The sequence below is a fragment of the Tursiops truncatus genome, chromosome 1, assembly GCF_011762595.2.
Source record: "Tursiops truncatus isolate mTurTru1 chromosome 1, mTurTru1.mat.Y, whole genome shotgun sequence".
Lineage (NCBI taxonomy): Eukaryota > Metazoa > Chordata > Mammalia > Artiodactyla > Delphinidae > Tursiops > Tursiops truncatus.
In genome coordinates, this window is record NC_047034.1 from 102,751,906 (window position 1) to 102,770,324 (window position 18,419).

An 18,419-nucleotide genomic window follows, 5' to 3' on the forward strand; every position below is an offset into this window, starting at 1 on the left:
TGGATCGTGGAATGGTATTCAGGGGTGTAGGGAGGAGTTTTGTCTGTGGGAATTCTTTGCAGCTTGTGTTGAAGTTGTGTCCCTCTGTAGTATAGTTGTTTGTCTTAATGGTAGGAGGTAAGACAGTAAAAAGAGGTTGTAGAACATTTTGAATACAGTACTAAGAAGTTCACTCTTAATTTTGTAGACAGACAGTGTTCATTGATTGAAAGTGAGAAAGAAGGGGGTGACATAGAGGATGGTATTAGGAAGGAGGCATTTCTTCTGTGAGTCAGGAAGATGAGTGGTGAAGATGAAGAAACCTGGAAGTGGTAGAAAGTTTTAGAGCTTAAATCTATTGGATGATCCAGATTTTAAAATTAAAACTGGAGGCAGGATCATCTTCATAGAGTGAGATAGAATAGGTTTAATAATAGTAACAACTGAGTATTTATTAAATGTCTTAAATTTCAGGCATTAGGTGAGAACTCCTTCCATAAACTTTTCTCACATAATTCTCAAAACACAGCCTTAAAAGAAAAGCAGTAATATCTATGGTTCTATCAGTGTACTATAATTTGATGGCATTAGTTAACTTGACCAAGGTTGAAGAACGGTTAAATGAAGAGCCTAATTTTGCCTGTCTTTGGTTATGAAAATCCATACTGTTTCTTTCAGGCCTCTAATAGAATAATTTAGCTTTGAGAGAATTCAAGCTGGGTCAAGCCTGAATGTGAAAACTGCCTCGTGTCAGTAAATTCAAGATCTATAACAAGATCCTATTGTACAGCACAGGGAACTATATTCAATATGCTGTAATAAACCATAATAGAAAAGAATATGAAAAAGAATACATATGTAAAAAACTGAGTCACTTTGCTGTACACCAGAAACTAAAACTACATTGTAAATCAACTATATACTTCAATAAAAATAAATAAAAGATCTATTTTTTTTATCATGTCCTATAGTTATACACTAAGCAGCTAGCATGTATTGAGTTCTTACTATATATTAAGCTCTGTTAACATGTATTATTATCTTGTTTAATTCTAAAGATAACCAAATGAGAAATAGATAGTATTTTTATATACATTTTTCAAATGAGGAAATAGAAACTAGATATTAACTAGTTTGCTTACTCACCAAATAGCAAGCCAGAATTCAAAACCAGTCCATCCTCCATAAAAACAGACTGTGCTATATATATTTTAGGAATGTAGAAGTTCATGTGATATATTTTGTGACATCAAAAAGTTTACAGTCCAGTAAGTGGTGATGATACCTTTTGATTAGTCTATGTTTTCTTTTGGGAACTGGAAAAGGGAGTTAAATTCATCGTATCACATCTATTTTATACCATATTGCCTATTTCAGAAATTAATACCTATAAGTTCTATGTAAACATCTTTATAGTTTATAGATATTTATTGTATAAATGGTAAATGGACCTCTAATGAGAATTTCTAATATGAACCTTATGCATCCTTTTGGATGATTTGATTCTTAAAGCAGTTTTATAATTTTTTTAATGTATTTAACTATTTGTTGAATAAAATAGGCCTATAACTAATAATAATATTAAGAATATTGTTGAGGCATAATATGCGTAGGTAGAAATTTATAAGTTTCTTCAGGCCTTTTATCTATACTCTGAGTTTTTATATTTTTAATTATTAGAACCAGATCAATAGTAATCATCTTCGAAGAGCAGAACAAGAGGTGATCAATCTACAGGAGAAGGTGCAGTATCTTTCTGCACAGAACAAAGGACTACTTACCCAATTAAGTGAAGCAAAGCGCAAACAAGCAGAGATTGAATGCAAGGTAAATATATCATTTAGCAAGTTTATGTTTTTGTCAATATAATAATACCTTTTTTGTTTTTGTCTCATCATTGAGTACATTATCATAAAACCAAAAAAAAGCTAGTCTTATTTCCTACTTTTCCTGAAGTTACTTTGGCAGTTGCTTTCAGGCCAGGTTAGCTCATCTTGCTCTGGGTGGATTTCAGTCAGGAAACTTCATTTTCAACCACTTGGTTAAATGCCAGTGCAGGAAATTAAGTTAACCAAGTGGTTGAAGATTGGTATCTCTTTTCACCCATAGCCCTTTAAAACCGAAGCTTTTAATGTCTCAACCAAAAAGATAGGTAATTTAGAAAGGTTGGGGCAACTCTGCTTTCATTGGTACCTTATTGGCAGGCTGTCAATATTGATATATGTTTTCTGGCTAGAGAGCAAAAGAGGTGTGCGTGTACCAGTGGGTTGGGAAAATTGTGTACATTTCACATTGCTATTTTAATCAGTTTTTAAATTTTTTGTGAGGTGTTTAGATTCGTAAAACGTGGAAAAGTTTTTGAATGCAAGTACGTTTTTTCCTTAAATAAATTTACAATATACTAATGATGAGAGAGAAGAGGAGGTTGGGAAATGGGGTGGAAGGAGAGGGACTGTGTGTGTGTGTGTGTGTGTGTGTGTGAAGTAACTAAAGAGAAGACTGTGGTGTGAACATTAGAATGGATTACTGAGGACAAGTAATGGGATTTTAAAAATAAACTAGACATCCATCTTTCCATGGTGAGATAGTAGGAATGATGCCCTTTAAAGATTCCAGCCTTATTATTCTATGATAAGAAATAAGACTTTCAATGGCACATATAAAGCTGTAATTCCATCAACTTGTTCTGGTGTCATTAAAAACCAAGAGTGAAGCTTGAGTGGTTTATCAGTGTCACTGAAATCCAGAGATGAAATTACATCCTAATAAATATGCATGGCTCTTACAATTTACACTGACAGAAATCTGTAGGCAGTACTGAAGTTTGTACTGACATAAGAGTAGTCCCTCTTGAAGGATGTGACTAGGCTTTTATTTTTGGCCTCATCATGCAGCTTGTGGGATCTTAGTTCCTGGACCAGGGATTGAACCTGGGCCACAGCAGTGAAAGCGCCAAGTCCTAACCACTGGACTGCCAGGGAATTCCCTAGACTAATTTAAAAATAAAATGATGTGACATGAGGTTACATCAATTTGATTTATCATACTAATATCTGTTTGAGTTTTTTGGTGCTATAGTGTCTGTGCTGACTTACTTTTAATAAAGAATTAAATTTAGCCTTTTTTATTATTGGTATAAGTTTTCCTTTAAACATGTTGTTAACACTGTTACTGGATTTAATATTGCTCCTCAAATGCCTTAGCACCTTTTAATCAAAGTACAGTATTCTTTGGAAATAAATATTTGGGGAGTTTGCTGATGAAAATAATTGTTTTCTTTGAATTTATCTAAGTAATGGGCTCAGATTCAGAATTTTCAGAACCGATATGAGATTTTATTTAGTTTTAACTTTTCATTAGTACCTTTGTAAAGTATGTTACAGATACTGACTCTGAGATCTCCCCCATGTTTAAGGTGTATATTGATTTATTCAATCTTTTTAATGCCATTTGCAGATTTCAAGAATGATCAGTGTTAATTGTCACCCTAGCATCTAGTACATTCTGGTTAAGTGTACGTATTTTATTTTGTCATGTTGGAACAATTCAGCAACAAACCTAACTTTTTCAAGGGAACTAGTCCTTCAGTTATATAAATCTGATTCATTTTCATTTAGTTTTATATGATTATGGCTTATGATTTGCTGATAAGTAATTATTAAAGCTCATGTTATTTTCATTGATGTAAAGTATGTCAGGATACTGTTTTTAATATTAGTGTTATTTTCCCTCTATAACTGAATTTGAATGTTCCCACTTAAAGATGAAACAGTACAAGTCTAAGACCCCTAATACGAAAATCCAAAACACTGAAACTTAAACATTTTCATAAATTTCACACAAATCCATTTGGAAGCAAAACCAGATTTGAATTAATTTACAGCCATTTATAATTTTTATTTATCCCACTTGGTGTGGGTATTTGTACTTCACTGCTTCATTGCGTTAAGCATTGAGTATACTCTTTCATTATGGATGCTGCCTCAGATCCCACTGGAGAGTACTAATGTTTGGTTTATGCACCTTACTACTCTTAGAAAGTCTAAAACATCTGAAATTCCGTAACACACCTGGCCCTCAGGATTTCAGTAATAAGATTGTAGGATTCCTACATAAATCTAAATTTGAAGACTATAGAAAGATTTTCTATTCTCTATGCATATACAAACATAAAATTGTGTAATAAATAATGTTAAGAGGAAAGCTGAGTGAAGTATTATACTATGATTATAATACTGTGCATATATGGAATAATCATAGGAAGAAAAAAAGAAGAAATAAACCTCTTATATTTCATATACATTTTATTTGCTTATTTATTTTTTAAATATTTATTTATTTGGCTGCATTGGGTCTTTGTTGCGGCACACGGGGTCTTTGTTGCCGCATGCGGGATCTTCCCTGCGGCATGCGGGCTCTTTGGTTGCAGCATGTGGGATCTAGTTCTCTGACCAGGGTTCGAACCTGGGCCCCCTGCATTGGGAGCACAGAGTCTTAGCCACTGGACCACCAGGGAAGTCCCTCATATAAATTTTAGTAGCTTAATACTTACACATTTTTTCATAATGTTTTGATATTTTTAAACTAAAATATAAATGAAAGCATTCCCCTTTTAGTCTCTTCCTGACCCTACCAGATACCCTTTTACTTTTTTCCCAGGTAACTGCTTTTATTATTTTCTGATAAGTTCTTTTAGAGTTTCTTTTAGGCAGATACTAACAATTTAAAATGTATACTTTTAGAAATATACACTTTTATACAATTAAAAGTGTATACTTCTTCTCCTCACTTTCTTATGTGAAAGTTAGCAGACAGTAATATATTCTACTTTTTGCGCTTTTTTTGGTGGTATGTTTTGTAGAGCTTTCAATTATCAGTGCTTAAAGAATCTCCTCATTAGTTACTAAGGTACGTTGTTTTCCATTGCATGCATATACTATAGTATACTTAACTAGGTCCTTATTGATGAGCACATGGGTTGTTCCCAGTGTTTTGCTACTACAAGCAGTGTATAGTGAATAACTTTGTACATACATAATTTCAGATGTATAGAAGTATATCTACACATTCCTGTAGGATAAATTGCTGTAAATTTGATTGTTTTGTCAATTGTACTTTCATAGATTTTGTCAAATTACCCCACTTAGGGTTGTACCATTTTGTACTTTGACCTGCAGGGCATGATAGTACCAGTTTCTTCATCATGTTACTTGCAAATTGTGTAACCAAATCTTTTCATTTTAAATAGATATAATTTATATGTTCTAAGACAGTGATTTTCAAATAGGGATAGGAAGAGGTGAGATTATGAGACTTTAAAGAATGATGGCATCTATCAGTACTTAACATATTTGTCAAATATTTGGGTGTCTTCTATTTGTCGGTTTTTCTTGTAGGCATTGGGGATACTGTAATGGAGAAAGTGGGCATAATGTTTCGTGAGACAATAAGTAAAAAATAGGAAAGATCATTAGTAATGATGTACTATAGAGTGGGAGGTTAGGGGAAGTGGCAATTAAGATTGAATGCCAGGAGATGGTAGCAGAACTGGGACCTGAAGAATAAGAAAGAAGCAGCCATATGAAGAGTTGGAGGAAGATCTTTGCATGAAAAGGGTCAGAGTTCAAGACCCAAAAGCAGGAAAGAACTTGGTTGCTGAGTCTCATGTATAATGCAGAGCTGAATGAGATAAAGTCAGGGAGGTAAGCTAGGACTCCACTTCTTACTGTGTAGATTTTTATAGGCCTGGGTAACAAGTTTGAGTTTTACTCTTAAATGCTGTGGGAGGCCACTAAAAGGTCTTAAGCAGGAAAGAAACATGATATATTTTTTGATTTGCTATATTTGCTTCAGTTTTTTTACTTTTAATTTTGAAGTAATTTTATGTTTACAGTGAAGTGGCAAAGATAGTACAGAGTTCCCATATACCCTTTAATCAGCCCCTCCTAATTTTAACATATTACATAACCATGATGCATTTATCAGTACTAAGAAATGCACATTGGTATAATGTTATTACTAAATTACAGACTTTATTTAGATTTCCCCATCGTGTCTCATTCTTCTTTGAGCTGCAACAGTTTCTCAGTGTTTTCTTATCTCTCATTACTTTGACTATTGAAGAATACTTGTGAGGTATTTTGTAGAAATCTTTCAGTTTGGGATTGTCATATGTTTTCTCATGCTTTGACCAAGGTTATGTATTTTAGGAAAGTATACAGAGATGAAGTGTCTTTCCCAGTGCATCATATCAGGGACATACTGTCTTGATATATCTTACATCTAGTGGTGTTGACTTTGGTCATTTGATTAAGTTGGTTATCTGCCAGCTTTCTCTACTACAAAGCTTTTTCCCCCTCGTATTCTGTCCTTACAAACAAGTTACTGAGCCTAGACAATGGTCTGAGTGGGGGAAAGGTCATTGAGCCACAATTCCTGAAGGGAAGAGTATCAAAGGACTTGTGGGCATGTGTTAAGACCACCAGAGTAGGACAATAATTAATAAGTATTTGGAGGAACTATTTTGAGTTTATGCAAATATCCTTAAGGTTTCAGCAACTAATTCTATTTCATTTTATTTATTTATTTATGGCTGCGTTGGGTCTTCGTTGCTGCATGAGGGCTTTCTGTAGTTGTGGCGAGCAGGGGCTACTCTTCGTTGCGGTGCATGGGCTTCTCATTGCGGTGGCTTCTCTTGTTATGGAGCATGGGCTCTAGGCATGTGGGCTTCAGTAGTTGTGGCACACAGGCTCAGTAGTTGTGGCACATGGGGTTAGTTGCTCCACGGCATGTGGGATCTTCCCGGATCAGGGATCTAACCTGTGTCCCTGGCATTGGCAGGTGGATTCTTAACCACTGCGCCACCAGGGAAGTCCCTCAGCAACTAATTTTAGCATTTATTAGGGGATAATGCTTGTAGTGATTAATATAATTTTTTTTGTTGTTTTTAGCTTTTTAAATTTTTATTTTATTTTTGGCTGTGTTGGGTCTTCGTTTCTGTGCGAGGGCTTTCTCTAGTTGCGGCGAGTGGGGGCCACTCTTCATCGCAGTGCGTGGGCCTCTCACTGTGCGGCCTCTCTCGTTGCGGAGCACAAGCTCCAGATGCGCAGACTCAGTAGTTGTGGCTCATGGGCTTAGTTCCTCCGCGGCATGTGGGATCTTCCCAGACCAGGGCCCGAACCCGTGTCCCTGCATTGGCAGGCAGATTCTCAACCACTGTGCCACCAGGGAAGCCCTGTAATTATTTTTTAAAAGAACACACGTGCCACTGTGTGTGGAGATGGATTTGAGGCGGGGTTGGAGAGGGATTTGATATGAGATCATCAGGTAATAGTATTGAATACAAGACAGAGTTGCTAGCCTGGGCTCAGGTGTTGGCAGTGGTACTAAAGCAGAGTAGATCAGTTCAGTATTTTTGTAGAGACTTGGTGATTGGATTGGAGAGGGGGAAGATTGGGAGAAAACTGCTGCCCAAATTTTTGTTTTTTTACTTGATGGATATAATATTTTTATACAATGTTAAAATTTGTAGAGTATAAATGTATTAGTTATCTATTGCTATTTAACAAATTACCTCTAAAACTTAGTGGCTTAAAATAGCAGTAACCACTAATATCCCAGGGTTTCTGTGGATCAGAAATTCAGGAGCAGTTTAATCAAGTGGTTCTGACTGAGAGTCTCATGAGGCTACAGTCATCTAAAGGCTTCGCTAAAGCTAAAGGATGAGGTTTTTTAGGTGTCCCACTCACATGGTTGCAAGGTAGTGCTGGCTGTTGGAGAGAGATCACTGTCCTCAAGGGGCTTTCTCTTAGCAAAGGATATAGACAAACACACCATTACAATGCAGTATGAGTAGTGCTATGATTGAGGAGGTATATAGAATACTATAATGGGCATTTAGTGTTACGGTTATGGTTCAAGCAAAGCTAACTAAGGAATGATTAAGCTGAGACCTTAAGGATATGTAGGAAGTAGTCAAGGAAAGGCAGCAGAGTTCACTAGACAAAGGGAATAGCACATGTGAAGAGCAAAAGTGAAAAGGAACAATAGGTTTTTGCTTGAACTGAGGAAGTTCATTCTAGTTGGAGGGAAGTGTGTGGTGAGGAATACTGGTGAGATATAAAGCTAGAGCAGTAAATAGGGAGCCAAATCATATAGAATCTTGGACACCAGTAAAAGAACCTGTTATCTCAAGATCTGTGGAGTACCATTAAAGTGTTTAAAGTTAGAGAGTGACAGAAAGAGATTTGAACTTTATTAAACATAGACACAGAGGTGTGCTGGAGCTGGCTAGTAAAGGCTTGCAAGAACCGATTGTTACAAGATGTTATGGAAAAACCTGAACGAACTTTTTGGCCACCCCAATAAATTTTCAGGAATTTTGTGGCACATTTGTTAAACAGCCATATTAAAAATTAAATTATTCAACATGATTAGACAAATTATGGTAGTAAATACTCAAATGTCATCATTTCCTAATTATTTTTACATTTTACTATTATCTGTGCTTTTAAGATTATTTATACCTATTTGTATCTGTTTAGTGGAAATACCAATGTGTGCTACTCATGTTATATTCATTAATGTTCACTAATGTTATGTCGACTTGAAAGGAGCCATGATGGGAGTATTTACACCACATAAATTGGCAAACTACAAATCAGGGCTTGATTTATTGTTTTGTGGATTATCAAGACCAGAAGTTGGCAAACTATAGACCATATCCCAAATCTGTCTGGCTGCCTGTTTTTGTAAATAAAGTTTTATTGGAATACAACCTTTCGCATTCATTTATATATTGTATATGGCCACTTTCATACTCCAGTGGCAGATAGAGTGGTTGTGATAGACTGTACGACCCACAAGTCTAAAATTATTTACTATCTGGCCCTTTAAGGAAAAGTTTTTGAATCCTGCTCTAGACTGTTAATGCAGATTAAAGCTTAAAAATGTGTTGTATCTTTAGTCTTTACATTATGAATAGCACAAAATATTGAGGAAATCATCTTTCAGTGTTTGATTACTGTTATCAGAATGATAATAATTCTATTATCAGAATAGATAACTTGAACAAAAATTAACCAACGTTCATATCCATACTTCACTTTTTCCTCATTTTCAGTGGTAGATGACCTATGGATACAATAGTTTGGCAAAAAATTAGTGAAAGCATTCTCTGAGAGTATATTGACTACATAGAATTTATAATAGCATTATATATATCTTATTAACTGTGTGTTGTATATTATACATCTTCTATTTCAGTCTGTATTAAAATATATAATAAATGTACATACAATCACATGTGTACACACGCACACGTACACACACTTGCTTGAGAGCTGGTCGTTAAGCACTTTCCATCACAGCACTGGGTACAGAGACTACACTTTCTGGCCATGTACAAAATGGCAAAATATTTAAAGCAGTATTTGCTTGTAGTGATGTACCAGTATCATATCTAAGATTAAAATATATATATATTTTTTGAGTGAACTATTTCTTTATTGTTACACAGTAGGGTCATTTACAACTTTTTACCATTGTAAATAGTGTTTTGATGTACTATAATTGTGTACACTTGTCTGAATATATGTATTTTTTAAATTTATTTATTTTTGACTGCATTGGGTCTTTGTTGCTGCGTGCAGGCTTTCTTTAGTTGCGGCGAGCAGGGGCTACTCTTTGTTGCGGTGCGCGGGCTTCTCATTGGGGTGGCTTCTCTTGTTGCGGAGCACAGGCTCTAGGCGCGCGGGCTTCAGTAGTTGTGGTATGGGGGCTCAGTGGTTGTGGTGCGCGGGCTCTGGAGTGCAGGCTCAGTACTTGTGGTGCACGAGCTTAGTTGCTCCGCAGCAAAAAAAAAAAATATATATATATATATATATATTTTGTGGTATGCGGGCCTCTCACTGTTGTGGCCTCTCCCGTTGCGGAGCACAGTCTCCGGACGCGCAGGCTCAGCGGCCATGGCTCATGGGCCTAGCCGCTCCGCGGCCTGTGGGATCTTCCCGGACCGGGGCATAAACCTGCGTCCCCTGCATCGGCAGGCGGACTCTCAACCACTGCGCCACCAGGGAAGCCCTATTTTTTTAATTTAAAAGTTTAATTATTATATTTTTACTAAATTTAGTATTTTTAAATTTTTGATATTATATTACTGTCAGGTGCTAAATTTCTCCTATGGTCACCATGATGCACATTTTTGATACTAAATGATTGCTAAATTTCTACTGAAGTTAATGAAGGAGCAAAATATTTTTGTATACCCCATTTTCCTCTGTCTTTCTTCATATTTTGTTACTTCTGGATCATTATTATTTAGCATGGATATTGTAGAATACAATTTTAGAGCTTTTCGTTTGTGAAATTTTGAAGTGGTAGAATTGATATTATGCTTTTCCTAGGAAGATTAAAATTATGATATAATCTAATTTCTATTACTCTCCTTTGTAGTGTAATGTAAATACTCATTAAAGTTCATTGCCTCAGAAAAAATGTAGTATAATGTAAATACTCATGAACTTTCATGGCCTCAGAAAAAATGTAATTTAAAAAATATTATCTAGCTATCATACTCTTAGTGTTTATATTCCCTGTTAATCTGTTGTCCTAGATACGTGTTTGAAAGTTCTCAGTAATTGTTCTTGGTTAAAAAATTAACAGCTTTCACAGTCACCAGTTTTAATTAAGTTAACTTTTAGTTGAAAAGTTTGAGTAGGGCTTCCCTGGTGGCGCAGTGATTGAGAGTCTGCCTGCCGATGCAGGGGACATGGGTTTGTGCCGCAGTGCGGGAAGATCCCACATGCCGCAGAGCGGCTGGGCCCGTGAGCCATGGCCGCTGAGCCTGCGCGTCCGGAGCCTGTGCTCCACAGCGGGAGGGGCCACTACAGTGAGATGGAATGTTATTCTATACATTTATTCTTCATTTTATACCAAGTTCAGGATATAATGGCATTTTTTCTCTCATTTAATCATGGGTTTATTTGTCACTTTCTAAATTTGAGGCATGTTACAAGTGTTTATGTTTTATTAATGGTTTGGTTTATTATATGGTTTATTTTTGGTTTGTTTTGTTTACCACCCTAGAACAAGGAAGAAGTGATGGCTGTGAGACTCCGGGAAGCAGATAGCATAGCTGCTGTGGCTGAACTACAGCAGCACATTGCTGAGCTTGAAATCCAGGTAACACATGAAAATAATAAAGTACATGTAAAAATAATGCAGTTATTTCCCCTTCCCTCTGCACCTGAATAGTGACTTATGTCTTCATCCTAATGACTATGCTTCTATTTTCAACACTTATTCATTTCCAAGTCCATTTTTTTCTATTGTGGTAAAAATACACGTATTGCTGTAAAATTTACAATTTTAATGTATACAGTCTGTGACATTAAGTGCATTCTCATTGTTGTGCAGCCAATTTCCAGAACTCTTTACCTTGCAAAACTGAAACTTTGTACCCATTAAACAACTCCCCATTCCCCTCTTCCCTCAACCCCTGGAAACCACCATTGTCCTTTCTGTCTCTGAATTTGACTACTCTAAGTATCTTATATAAGGATTGATAAAATCATAGGATACTTGTCTTTCTGTGCCTGGCTTATTTCACTTAGCATAACGTCATCAAGGTTCATTTATGTTGTAATATGTGTCAGAATTTCCTTCATTTTTAAGGCTGAATAATATTCTGTTGTGTGTGCATACTACATTTTGTTTATCCATTCATTCATTGATGAACACTTAGATTGCTTCTACCTTTTGGCTGTTGTGAATAATGCTGCTATGAATGTGAGTGTACAAATAGCTGTTTGAATCCTTGTTTTCATTTCTGTTTTCATTCATACCCAGAAGTGGAATTGCTGAATCAGGTGGTAATTCTATGTTTAATTTTCTGAGGAATTGTTATACTGTTTTCCACAGCAGCTGCACCATTTTACATTCCCACCAGCAATGCACAGGGACTAGTTTTTCCACAGCCTCACCAATACTTGTTAATTTTCTGTGTTTTTTTTTTAACACCCATCCTAATGTGTATGAAGTGGTATCTCATTGTGGTTTTGATTTGCGTTTCTCTAATGATTAATAATGTTGACCATCTTTTCATTGTGCTTATTTGCCATTATGTCTTCTTTAGAGAAATGGCAGTTCAAGTCCTTTGCCCAGTTTTTAAATGGGTTGTTGTTGAGTTGTGGAAGTTTCTTATATATTCTCAATGTCAATCCCATATCAGATATAAACAGATATTTTTGCAGATATTTCTTCTCATTCTGTGGGCTGCAGAATTTTCCTAGCACCACCCTCTTTGACTCTCTTCTTTCTTGTTGAACTTTGTTTTCAGTCTTTTTTTCCTCAGTTCTGAGTGTTTGTATTCCTCTGAGCATCCAAGCTTTTTGGCTTTTTAAAAACTACTCAGTGTACAACAATGAATTCTAATCTATCTCCATCCTAGCATGTTTCCCCTAATCAATAATCTTACACCTTTAAAAAAAATTATGAAGACAATAAACAGAAAAGTTCATAAAACAAAGCTACATTATAATATGTATAAAAACAGTATCCATGTAACCACTACTTGGGTCAAGATACAGAATATTGCCTATATTCCAGAAGTCTACCCAATCACACCCTTTTCCCTTATCCCGAATTTTATAGCAGTCACTCCTCTGCTTTTCCTTTTAGTGGTGTCATCTTTGTATGCATCTCTCATGCACACAGTTTAGTTTTTCCTATTTCTGAATTTCGTATAGAGTCATGCTGAATATTTTCATTTGTCTCTCTTCTTTCTTTGTTCAGCACTGTTTTAATGAGTCATGATTTTTATTGTTGCAACGTGTTCCATTTCATGAATATGTCACAGCGTACATATCCACTCTGGTATTAGTCGTCATTTGTAAATTTCCAAATTGGGACTGTTATACACAATGCTGAGATCGTAAGCAATCTTGTACACTGTACTGACTACGTGTGCACACGTTTCTGTAGCATGATGCCAGGGTGTGGAATGGCTGGGTCATAAAGCATGCAGATAGATCTTCAGTTTTATTTTCCAAAGTGTTTGTACCACTTTAACTGCCAACCACAGCCTATGAAAGTCCTGTTGTTCCACATCCTCCCCAACACTTGGTGGTGTCAGATGCTTTAATTTGTGCCAGTCTGGTGGGTATGCAATGGTATTTCATCATGGTTTTAATTTGTATTTGCTGGATTACTAATGAGGTTGGCAGTTTGGATTTCATCTTTTATAAAGTGCCTATTAAAGTCTTTTGTGTATGTCTTTTCTTTAGGATTATCTTTTTCTTATGTACGCGTAGTTCTTTCCAAGTTGATGTTATGTTTTACAGATAGCTACTCCCACTTTGTAACTTGTCATTTGTCATTGTTGTTTTTAATTTATTGTGTCTTTTGATCAGTAGACCAGTATGTTTAATGGACAGTAGAGAACTCCTCCTGGAACTTGTACAGGACCTTCAAATTCAGCACGTTTAAAATCAAATGTGTTCCTATTCCAGCCAAAATGTTTTTATTCTTTTGTATCTCAAGGCTTGTTCAGTGGTATCATCTCGTCTTGAATTATTCAGCTTAGTAGGAACTTCACTTATGCTTTTCTTAACGTTATGCCATATTTATCAAGGCTACGTATGCGAACTTTCAACTTTACTTGAGAGTACCAAATTATTTTTACAAAGTGCTTCTGCTAGTTAACATGCCTACCAGCGTTTCACCTGCTCACCTACTCATATAGATTTGCCTTCAGATAATTCTTAATAATTCATACAGATTAAAGTACCATGTCCGACTCTTCAGTTTCTTCAAAAGATAAAAGTCGTGAGTAAATCTAAAACTAAATCAAAGGTAATTTTACTCATTTCAGAAACTTTAAAAAAAATCTTTCATGGCCTTTCTATTCCCCCCTGCCACTCCCTTCATTCACCTGCCTTCGTCCCCACCTGAACGTCACAACTTCCTGTCCAGCTTCTTTTTCTCCACCCTGAGCTCTTCCACAGAGCCACCAGAATTTTCTGTCTAAAACATAAAAACCTTATCTTTTCATTATTGTCCAGACTTGCATTTCTAGCCTCTTCTTTGACCATTACCACCCCATCCTCTCTCCCCACCTCCTACACACACACACACACACACACACACACACACACACACCTCTTTACAAAGTCTCTATATTCTTTTAAAATTCTGTATCATTCTACATGCTATTATGTCTTCAAAAAATTGCTGTGTTTTTCTGTATCCCCTAGTCCTCTGCTTTTTAGGTATTTCTGCTTACTGAGTTCTCCATGGCTACTTTGCCGTTAAGACATTTGATAAATGTGTTTTCAGTAAACATCTTAATGATTCAAACTTCATTCATTCATTTATTTATTATATGCAGGTTAAGATCCATAAATAGATCTTTTGTTAAAACCTGAAACTCATTTTCAATTATAAGAGTAATACATTTTAGGTTATTTTTATTCATGGAAATATCTTAGATCATTTTCAAGTTCCACTAGGGGGAGAACTCAACTTAGTCAAATATTTTTGTACTTCAGATCTCTTCAGACCAACTCTTCCAATTACTCCTGCTCTCTTGTGAATAAAACTTTTTCCCACAAACCAAATTCTTTCAAACCCTTCATTTAATAAATTACATAATTATGTAATTAGTTATTGATAAAATTAAAGCCTGCTTTTTTAAGTGTAGTTATGAAAATTGTACTTTTGTGAATGTCTCATTTAGATGAGGAAATACTCATTTTTATACACACTATAGCATTCTGTAGTAGATATATTTATGAGGTTGAAGTTTATTAAATTTATTTTCAAAGATCTTTCAGTCAACTTGAAACTTTAAGGTCTGGTTTAAAGTTCATAATCACCACCCTCCCCATGTTAATCTGAGATAACTACATTTGTAATATACTTAATGTTCTTTATAATAATGCCTTTTCCACCATCTTTGGAGGATCTGTTTTATATTAGTGTCTCAGAGTGAATTTAACCTTTTTTAAAGTGTAGCAGCTTTCAGGTTTTAGCCATTTTCCTGAACTCTTTGTAAAAGTTATTGCTGAGGTTTCCTCCTTCTCAAACAGAATTACACTTCTTAATGGATTTTAGTCACTATCTACTGTAATACTTATTTAGAGCAGATCATACCCCTATAATAGAATTAAGAGGTTGAACTCCAAGGTGCCATGAAATATTAAAAAATATGATATCATGTATATCATTTTAATATTTTTTGACAATTCAGTGTTATCATTATGAACTTCAAATACTGTATAATCTCACTTCATTCAGATCTCTATTGTTTTCTTACATAAAGCTCCTTTGGCCAAACTTCTATCTAAAATAATATTCATATCCTAATCACTGTACTCTTATGCTGCTTTATATTTCTTCAAAACAGTTATTTCTTGCCATAAATTATACATGTTTGTTGTTATTGTCCACATCCCCCCACAAGAATGGAAGCTCCGTAAGAGAGGAATTTTTGCCTGTTTTATTCAGTTGCTGTATTTCTCAGCGTTGGTATATAATGCTTAGTATATAGCCATCATTCAAATATTTGTATTTGAAGAAATTAATATAATAATTTGCTCATCTGTTGTTTTTACAATAAGTGATTTTTAATGTATGTAATTTCAGCATTCAATTTTTTTTTTTTTTTTTTTTTGCGGTACGCGGGCCTCTCACTGCTGTGGCCTCTCCCGTTGCGGAGCACAGGCTCCGGACATGCAGGCTCAGCGGCCATGGCTCACGGGCCCAGCCGCTCTGCGGCATGTGGGATCTTCCTGGACTGGGGCATGAACCCGTGTCCCCTGCATCGGCAGGCGGACTCTCAACCACTGAGCCACCAGGGAAGCCCCAAATTTTTTTAATTCAGAGATTATCACTGTATTCACACATGCATCAATTTGCATTTTTTTTTATCATTAGGTCACTACTGGCTAGGAAGGATAAAATGAATTCAGACTCTGCCTAAGTGCATTTATCATTATACAGAAGGAATGATTGAGTCTGGGTCCCTTCTTTGCAATATCATTGAGTAGAATTTAAACCTCTGAAAATTTATGTACATTTATTGGTGTTAATGGCTTTAATTACCTGTGAGAGGATGCCAATTGTTGTCTTTTAAAGGAGAATTTTTTTTCTTCCTACCTGTACATATACTTTACAAGCTAATTGAATGGCTCAGGCTAAGTGGAATTTCTGTAAGTAGCCTGCAAAAATAAATATGACATACCCTGATCAGAATAGAAAGAGTCAATAAATTTAATTATTATTGGGAACAAGAGGATTTTAGAATCCTAAATAACTCTGTGGTGACAACTTTTATCTTTCTGTTTTCTTATAATTGCTAGAGATTTTGTTGATTGGTTGAGAGTAGATTTTGAAGACAAACTACTTATTAGCTGTCTTGTCTGACAAGTTATTTAACCTGATTTTGAATTTACTCGTTCAAAACTAAGGGTCCTAAAGTTATCTGCTTTAGAGTTGGTATTAAATGAGAAAGCATGTGTCAAGTGTTCTTTCCTCCCTAACTAGTTTCCAGCAAATCAGTTTATCAATGACCTTTTATAAAAGATCACACTCAGCATTGTAAGGGCTTCCAAAAATTACAACCAGAATGGAAAGTGCAGAAAGTCTTTTGAGTTCCCTTCAAGATAGTGTTTACCCACCCCAGATAATGAATTTATCCCTTTCCAAGAATTAGATATAGCTGCAAATTAAGAATTGTTTTGGCTGGTTTTTTTTTTTGATTGAACTTGTTTCTGTCCAGTGTAGGCCCTGTTTAACTTACTCTTCATTTTTTATGTATTTACCATGTTTTACCATATTATCTGTAACTTTATTTCTTCCAGAATACTAATAATTAAAGTATTAATAGCTAGCATCATTGAATACTTAAAACATGCCAGGCAGTACTATTAGCCATTTAAATATATTCACTTATTTAATCTTTACATATGACATTATTGTTAGTATCCTCATTTTATAGTGGAGGAAACTGAAGCATAAAGAAGATTTTTAAATGAGATTTTGTTGTATGTTTAAGAACCCACTCTAACTTAAATTCTTTCCAGGATTAAAATGAAATTTTTTTTCTTTAGTATTACAGGTACTGTCATGTTAGTTATATGGATTTTCTTGGTAGATCAACTGCCTCCTATAACTTTGTTACTGCTGGTTCCCTTTTCCTCACTTAAATCTTTCAGTAGCTTCCCATGGCTTTCGGGACACAGTTCAAATTTTGGCTGTACTCACGAGCCCCTTCCTGCTCTGATTCTTGCCTCCCTTTCTAGCTTCATTTCCCGCTTTTTCCAGCATATACCTGTGCTTGAGCCATAATAAACTAGTTAAGAACTCTTTAAATATGTCATAGAGATTCACTCTGTTTTTCTTCTCTCCTCCTTTGATCTTGCTTATCATTTCAAAGGTCAGATTAAGTTTGACATGCTGTGATCAGCCTTCCCTGATGATGCCAATCCAGCCAATTTTGTTGTGTCTCTGCTGTTTAATCCTCTCTGTTATAGATCTCTCTTATACCGTCTCACATTATTTTAATCATTCTCATTTAAAAGCCTAGATGTGAAGAACAGATTAAATTATTAATTTAAATGGGGTGTCAGTTTCAATTCAACAGATACTTATGGGGTACCTACTATGTGCTAGTCACTACTCTACATACTTTATAAGAATTAGTGAACAAAACACATGAAAAGTCCCTTTCCTCATCAAGCTTAATGGTAGAGGAAGAAGTAGGATGAACAAAATAAATGAATCGTATAGTGTGTAATTTAGAAGATGATGAGTACAATGGAGAGAAAAATGTCGGAAAAGGAGAGGGTTGGGGTATTGAGCGTAGGGTACCATTGCTATTTTAAATAATGTGGTCAGGCAAGCTCGCTAGAAGGGGATATTTAAACAAAGATTCATGCAGATTTGTGGTAGAAATACCCTGATAAGGGAATAGTAAGGACAAAGGGCCTAAAGCCAGGGGCATCTCTGAGACCCTGAGTGGAGTAAGAGAGGAAGTTAGAGGAAGTATGAGAGGTAAATAGGGCAGATTACATAGGGCCTAAAAACTTTGGCCCTTCTCTGAGTAAGGTAGAAAGTCATGGGAGGGTTTTGAGCATAGGAGTCATCAGTTAGATGACATTTAAACCTATTAAAAGGATTCATTTGAACTTGATTCAGAAAAAAATGCTTGTAGGAATTCATAGTATTTAGATGGGAGGAAATGGTGGTTAAAAATTGTTTCCTCCTCCTCTTAGTGGAATTTTCCACCTTTATTCTATTGATCCAAATGTTATTTATTAGTTGAGGACTTTATTTTTATGTTAATGCTAAATCACACTTTCTCCATTTTCCAAGTGGTGGAACAAAACACAGAAAAGTTAATTTTTGCTTAGTTAATTGAGGAAAATAGATGAAAATTGAAC

At 35.5% G+C, this 18,419-nt stretch overlaps 1 protein-coding gene across 10 annotated transcripts in view; it reads left to right on the forward strand.

The window, feature by feature from the left end:
* EVI5 (ecotropic viral integration site 5) overlaps window positions 1-18,419 on the forward strand; it is a 206,483-nt gene that overhangs the window by 137,873 nt on the left and 50,191 nt on the right. For all 10 annotated transcript variants that reach the window (XM_019919870.3, XM_073811072.1, XM_073811065.1 and 7 more), the window contains 2 exons: window positions 1,660-1,806; window positions 11,065-11,160. In XM_019919870.3, the coding sequence (XP_019775429.1) occupies window positions 1,660-1,806; window positions 11,065-11,160 (243 nt within the window). The remainder of the gene's footprint in view (window positions 1-1,659; window positions 1,807-11,064; window positions 11,161-18,419) is intronic.